Here is a 7,808-nt window from a genome sequence, read left to right on the forward strand (position 1 = left end):
GGCAATGAATGTACAAATGCGCTTTACACAATTGATGTGTGTATGGATTGTGATAAGAGTTGTATGAGCCCCTAATAAAATGATTTTTTTAAAAAGGGAGTAATACCTTACATGTCATAAAACCCATCCTTTAAAATGTGTAACTCTAATTAAATATCCACAGGATTGTAAAGTCATCACCACGGTATAATTCCACAACACTTCCATCACTCCCAAAAGAAATCTGTGCCTATTAGTGGTCACTCTGCAGTTCCCCCGCCTCCTCAGGTTCTGGCAACCACTAATCTGCTTTCTGTTCAGCACATTTCATATATATGGAAGCGTATACTATGCGGCCATTGGTGCCTGCTTCTTGTACCCAAAAATAACGTTCTCAACATTCATTCATGTTGTAGCATTGGTCGCTCCTTTTCAAGGCTGAATAATATTCCAGTGTACGGATATTTGAGGATGCTCCAAAAAGTTCATGGAAAAACTATATTATCATTTAATTAAATGTCCCCCTGAACTTTTTAAAGTCCTGTCGCATCATATTTTGTTTAGCCATGAGTGGCATTTATAAAATTAAAAATTTGCTGCCAATGTTAATTATTTCTTAGGGCTACTTGGGATTCAACTCAAGACACAATATGTTTCTCACAGTGATCACTGGGCCTGTAATACTGAATATTAGCATTTTCTTGCCAACTTTCTATCAAATGATCACACAGTAATTTTCCTGGTATCACGTGTCAGAGTTTTTGAGCATACACATTTGGGGCTTTCCATCCAGCACCCCTTTCCTGAAAACCTTCCCCCCCTTTTGACGTGGCCTTGCTCCTTTGCACGGGCTGCTGATCGAAGGGCACATCTGACGTAAACGTCCATGCCGCTGTGGAGTTGGGACAAGGACTGTTTCCAGTCGGCTGTTCTCTGAATTCCAAGAATGACAATCCCAGGCTCCTGGGGCTGTTGTAGGCACACGGCGGATGTCGCAGGTTCGGTTCCAGATAAATGCAATAAGGTACATTACTGAAATCAGCTGAATCACAATTTTGGGTTTCTGTGGTGAAGGAAAATTTCATAAAATGGCTCTTCTATCTGTGTCACTGGGCTGGATGAGACCATGCAAACAGTGTGTGAAACAATAATAGAGGCGATTGGTCAATTTTAGTTGTCATATCCATGTAGAAGTGAGCCACCTCAGAAGTAGGGAGAGAGAATTTCTGGGACTACTACCAGCAGGGCACATTCAAAATCCCTGCTGGAAGTGAGGGAGGCAGCAGAGGCCATGCCACACCGAGGCCAGAGGCTTAGGCAACGAGACGGTGAGATGCGCTATAACAGCAGCACTGTGACTGAGGCTGCGAGGGAGAGCCGTGGAGGATTCCTGGCCAGCTGAGGCAGAAGCCAAGGGACCACATGGCTGAGAAGCTAAGGACCAGAGAGAGAGAAACTTAGCTGCAGGCTGAGAAATACTGCTGTGGACAAAAGAGTATGATGTCCTTAAAGTTTTCTTATCCTGGCTCATGGCAACGAGTTAACCACCCTAATAAGCCCCCATAATTCTGAGTATTGTCTCTGTGAGTTCTGTGTAGCTGTTACAATGGATTATCACACCCAGCAGAAAAGCAGGGTGTCACGGGAGGAAGCCAAAACAGGATAAAAGAAGGACGGAGGCGGAGGCAAGCCTGACCTCTGCCTTGCAGTAACTGGCCTTGCGCAGGTGTGGGGCTGGAGTCTCCTTCTCCTGCGGGTAGCCTGACGTCAGATGTGGCCCCCCTGATGCTTTCCGTTTCCAAACATGGCGTGCGGGTTAGCAACGTGTGACTTCCTCTGACACAGGGGGGACAGGAGAATCACCATCAGCATTAGCCCAAAGCTGGTTCCTACGAGACTGGGGACAGACATGTCTCCACCCTCTAAGCGTTTGGCCAATTCTGACACTAACGGACCCTCTCACAGTACTCTCGACTTCTCTGTTAGGTTCTATACATTGATGCAATGGCCACACAGGCAATACTCATGATTATGAAATTTATTAAGAGAGTTAACATGTTATAATTCAGAAGAGGAAAAGAAAACTCTTCAATTAGGCCAGCCACTTCTCAGCAACGGCTGCAGGCCTGCCACTCTCTGGCCTTTGGCCCCAGGACTCCTGGACCTCTGCTTTGCTTGGGCAAGTGCTACAAAGCTCTTTTGGTTCTGCTGACCAACGTGTTTAGCTCTAGCTCAGTGGGTTGATAGCTAGGTTGACCAAGTATCTGAGGCACCCCACTCTGCCAGGAAGCCTCTTGTCAAAGGCACTTAACTTTCTCACTGCATAGGCCAGGTGGTCCACTGTGTTGTTCCGTGCTGGTACCTTAGTCAGCATGCTGCCTCTGCTACTGCTGTTTCTCTACTACTGCTTCCTACCATCTCCTGCTGTCTCCAGTGTCACAGATCTCTGTCCCCTCGGTCACAATCACCTCATATTTTCGGAATCTTACCCAGTCACTTAAGGAACTTTGGTGACATTTTGAGTTTGGCATTATGCTAATAGGTCAGAGGTTCAAATGCATTAGGTGTTCCAAGGGAGAAAGATGAGGCTGTCTTAGAAACCCTGTACAGGATTGCTATGACTTGTAATCAACTCAACAGTACCCAATTATTGGATAGAAATTCAAAGACTATGGCCAAAGGGGCCATTTTACTAAGTGTGCAACCGAAATGAGAAATGGAGACAGAGTGAGCACACACTGTAAGAAAAACCGCACTGGCAGACTTGTTAGGTTGCAGGGTGCCATAAGCCTTGACTATGTAAAAAATTAAAAAATCACAGTATCTGCGGGGTACAATAAAATGACTACGTCTGCCTATTTAAGCAGCTGAGAAAATGGGTTCTGAGAAGAATGAATGAAGTCTTTATGAGGAGGCCAGCAGACATGAGAGCTGCAACCAGAGAGCCGGGTTCTCTACAGCGCTCCGGGCTCGGGTCCCAGGCCATCCTACCCTGCGAACCCACCGCATACCCGGCATCGCTTCAGCCGGTTGAGGAGGTGTCTGCTGCCTGCAACCCAAAGTCCTGATGGAGCCATCCACCCAACATGAACGTAACTTCCTTAATATCTGTGACTCAGCCTCCACAGAGCCCATTACAGTGGCTCAAGCATAATTTCTTACCTTAATTTCTCATCAAAAAAAAAAAAAATTTCTCACCTGCGGAATCTTTTGAAAACTATAAAAGTACACAAGACATTCTTATATCAGTAAGTTGGGGGGGGAGGGATAAGATTTGTGTCCATTGTATTAAAAAAGCTGTATTACTGCATAACTTTGAATCCCATCTTGCAACAAATCGTTCCGTTCCTCGGAAACTCAATGTCTGTTTCTGTTTGCATTAATCGCACTATGATAAACATCCAGTTGTACTTGCTTGGGAAATGTTTTTAAGTGTTTTAAAAAGCAAATTGATTTATTTTCCGGAGATCTGAAATTTGAGAACATGCAGTCTCTACTTTCTTTTAAAGCAAGCTCCCACGGAACCTAGTAAAGAAGGACACTCGGAGGACAGAGGCTTCCATGAGTAGCTGACCTCACCGGATCCATTATCTCCTCCTATGTATTGTCAAGCACTAAGAACTCCCGTAAGTACAACTGTGATCAGTAATTGCGCCAGGCCTCCTACATGCAATTATTATATAATGGAGGCTGAGTAGGCACTGAAACCTCATTAACCAGAAGACACAGCAGACACTATTTTGATAAGCTTGCTCCACAGCTCCCATCTGAAGGGTTAACTGCCTTCAACGCTGACCTCTGCGGCGCTAATTCCATATTCCTGGGAGTCTTCAGTTCATTATGCAGACTTTTCCCCAAATCGAATTTAGGATAAATGGTTTTTAGTGGAGGTTACAGAGGAAAATCCCCAAACCCCAAAACCTTGAAACCCCTATTAAAGACTCTATTGGGATAATTGGGCTAAATCCTTCAGCATCCAAGATTTGGCTCCCGAGTGGATTTTGTACCACATTGTCACTGTCTTTCTTAAAAAGACATGCATGTAAAAATTCCTCTTGTACAGTTAACATTAGGCAGAGGTAGACTCCCCTTCATTTGAGTTAAATCTTCTGTTAAATTTTACCTGAGCTCTGTGATACCAGGCAACCATGAGGCCTAGTGTTCAGGAAATGGGCTTACTGCAAATAACTACTCTTTCTATATGACTTAGATAAGACCCACAGATGTTCTGGGCCCAGCCCTGATGCAGACCCTCCAAATGACCAGTCTTTCCCTCACAGATACATGAATAACTGCATTGTTTGTCCCTATCGATCAATCAGCTATAAACCAAACGCTGGTTAAGCGCCTCTCCTTTCCCCAAGCCCCAGACTGGGGTGCTCCTTCAGACTGAGCCAACACACTGGCCCTCTTTAAGGACCCCTCCCACAGACTCGGTGGAGCTCAGGGTAGGACATTCTGATTCCAATGCCCCACCCCTGGTCTCCTTCTCGCCTCGGCCACGCTCCGTCTCAGTAAGGGGAACTCTCTGCGATGCGTGCAGTGCTTTCCCTATTGCCGTCACCCTCCCACCTATCGCAACAGGCCCTGGCCCTTTCCTTCTTTTCCTGAGGAGTCAACCTTCTCCCCACCAAGGCCTGGGTTAGTGTTTGCTTCACAATCCCAGGGGCCCTCCCTCGTCCGTCAGGCCCGGGTCTGACAGTGTGCGGTGGTGCCGACCTCACGCTTCTTCCCTGTAGCTGGAGAACGTGCCGTTGCCAAAGCCCTGACAGCCAAAGAGGTGGAGGGAAGAGCTCCACATGGCAGGGCAGGGAAGAACCTCGTTATTTTACAAATAAGAAAGTGAGGCTGCACACAGATAAGTGACTTGCCCATATCCACAGAGTAAGTGGGCATGACCACTGTACAGTGAACCCTCGTTTATCGCGGTTAATCGGGTCTAGACCCTACCGTGATAAATGAAATTCCGCGAAGTAGGATTCCTTATTTGTAAATCAAATATTTTCGTAGTTAGAGCATAGAAGACATGAAAAAACACCCTTTAGTCACCATTACACTCGTATTACCCAATTTATTAAACGAAAAAGGGAAAATGCAGTAAAACATTTTGGATGTTACAATTATCATTTATTATTTATTATATTATGAAGTACAACGGATGGAGCGAACGGAAGACTCATTCAAGTAGAAATGGCGTGCAACCTCCACGATTTTCTTGCCATCTTTGATCATATCCAAAAGTTTTACCTTTTCCTGGATGGTGAGCATCTTCCTCTGGCGCTTATTTTTATTGTCAGAAGGCTTAGAAGAAGCAGCTCGTTTAGGAGCCATCATAGGGCTTAGATAAAATTTCTTAAAAATCGCAAACAATTACAGTACACTGTACAAAAGCAAAAATGCATCTGATACGTAGCTCCGATAGGTAGCGATGCAGACAGAAGCGTGTACAGTATGAGCCAATCAGTGGCAGTAATGACAGAGCATGTGCTGTTATGCAAAAACCACGATAGAGTGAAGCCGCGGAAGTCGAAGCGCGAAGTGGCGAGGGTTCACTGTACTGGGAAACAAGGGCCCAGGGCTGGACGTTCACGGCATCAAACCCCGTATTTACCAGGGCTAGTATGGGCACTGCAGTCCTGGAATCCCTCTGCTCTCTGAGAGGACAGTAAAACAAAGTGAGACCCAAACGCCCTACTTTCAAATGTGAGGGGGGAGGGGGGGCGTGTCATATCTCATTTCATTCAGGTAGATTTTTTTTCTTCTTAAGGATCGTTTTATAGTTTAGGTTTCAAAAATTGCCACAGAGCTATAAATGGCATGCTGGGCTTGCCCTGGAGGCTAAGTAATATGAAGGTAATCCTGGATCTTCGTACAACCTCAATTCCTGGTCATGAGCTAGGGTAGCTGTTGACTTTGTACGCCCAACCCCAGACGGCATCCATTCACTGCTGACTGAGGAGACACTGCTCCTGTCAAAGCAGAACTGGGCATCACACCGTTTGTAATGGCTGAGTTTGGGGAAGTAGAGGCCAGGCCTTTCCTCCAAGGTGCCTCTGGGTGGACTCAAATCCCCGACCTTTTCGTTAACCATCAAGTGTTAACTATTTGCACCATCCAGGGAGACTCCTGTGTGTGCAAAGCTAAGCCCCCGCCCAACTCCCCTTCTCCGGTAGCAAAGCCTGTCTGTAGTTTCTTGGAAAGAAGGATGGGCATGTGTCCTAGACCTGGCCAGTCACCTATCTCACATCATCACTTGCAAGAAAGAAGGCCAACCAGATTACTTCTCTAGAACTATGGCACAGATGCTAAGAGAAAAGGAACCACTTTCCCATCTTCTACCACTTGGGGAAGGTTGTCCGAGCCTCAGGCCAGCACCCCATGAGAAACAGAGAAACGTTGGTAAGGAAAAAGATATGGCTATGGAAGGAGAGTTGGCAGTCAAATCCGTGGTTCCTGTTCTTTTTTTGGTTCCTTTGATTTTGTACATCTCCCCACTACCCTCCCACACCCTAGATGACCAAGTAGCAGTGCTCCAATTAGTTGCCCAGTCTGTAAATCATGATGGTCGCAGTCCCATCTTTCTTTCAGAGCAGAGAGAGAGAGAGAGAGAGAGAGAGAGAGAGAGTGTGTGTGTGTGTGTGTGTGTGTGTGTGTGTGTGTGTGTGTGTGTAGGGAGGTAGCAGCTTGTGGGTTTCACTCAAATACTCACTGCTTCCAGTTGATGCCGACTCATAGCAGTGTGTGTGTGTGTAAGGGAGTAGCAGCTTGTGGGTTTCACTCAAAAGCTCACTGCCTCCAGATGATGCCGACTCATAGCAACGACCCCATAGGACAGGGTAGGACTGCCCTGTGAGTCTCAGAGACTGCAACTGCTGTCGGGTGTAGAAAGCCCGTCTTTCAAGCCTGGGCCTTTGGGGCTAGCAGCCCACCCCTTAACCCATGTACCACCAGGGCCCCTTATCAACAACACTATCAGAGTCAGCAAAGGCTTTTGCTTATAATAGTTTGAACTGGGTTTCTGTCACAGGTTCAAAAGATCCTGACAGATCCTTACTCCAGGAGATAGGAGTGACTATCATACAAGGATATTAATCATTTTGTTAATTTTTTAATTGAATGCCTTTAACAAGCTCTACCCTTTATTATACGACCCCTACACCAACCAACTTCACAGCTTCCATTACATGCTGGACCCTGGAAGGTATCTGAGTTTATTACTGCTCCCTTGGCTGTCCCAAGGCATTACAAAAATCCCAATATAAGCTTATTCCGGTACCCCCGACAAAGGCTCAACTTAAAATATGTTCCAGGTAAAACAGGTTAAATGAGATTTTAGCTTCTGTAGCATGTCTAAGTTTTAACACGGTGGCATACATACTATGATGGAAAATGTCCCAATTGAAAGCAACTCCAAAACAGATATGGCTACTTCTGAATAATCCAGCAACACAGCTTGACTTTCTATCAGGAGAAATCAGTAAAAACCAGTCTTGGGACCTACCTCCAGTAAGGCTCCAGTTTGGAAGAATTTCAAAGGCTTTTCAATGGAGTAATAAAGGCTATGGTAGCTACCCTTAGCCAGGGACGCTCTCACCATACCAACCGCTATCACGAGCCACCTAAGGAAAAGGAGGAGAGAGATCAGAGGGAGAAAGTCCACCGAGGCAGGCAGGTGGGATTTAAGGAAGATATAGCAACTCATATTTTTAAAATCCCAATATAAGCACCCCCGATGCCCACTAAGCTATTCACAAGTGGTAGCTTAGATTTGTGGACCACAGTGCTGAAGAGCCAGCCCACACCGCAGAGATGTCTTGCCACCCCAGCAC

The 7,808-nt window shown here is 46.0% G+C and overlaps 1 protein-coding gene across 1 annotated transcript in view; it reads right to left on the reverse strand.

The window, feature by feature from the left end:
- Positions 1–7,593, reverse strand: part of HACD2 (3-hydroxyacyl-CoA dehydratase 2) — a 102,415-nt gene extending 94,822 nt beyond the window's left edge. The window contains exon 1 of the mRNA XM_004712310.3: positions 7,481–7,593. Coding sequence (XP_004712367.3) covers positions 7,481–7,576 — 96 coding nt within the window. The 5' untranslated portion in view covers positions 7,577–7,593. The remainder of the gene's footprint in view (positions 1–7,480) is intronic.
- Between the last annotated feature and the right edge of the window lie 215 nt (positions 7,594–7,808).

Source organism: Echinops telfairi, unplaced genomic scaffold, assembly GCF_000313985.2.
Source record: "Echinops telfairi isolate 266 unplaced genomic scaffold, ASM31398v2 ScPeMD7_17;HRSCAF=63, whole genome shotgun sequence".
Taxonomy (NCBI): Eukaryota; Metazoa; Chordata; class Mammalia; order Afrosoricida; family Tenrecidae; genus Echinops; species Echinops telfairi.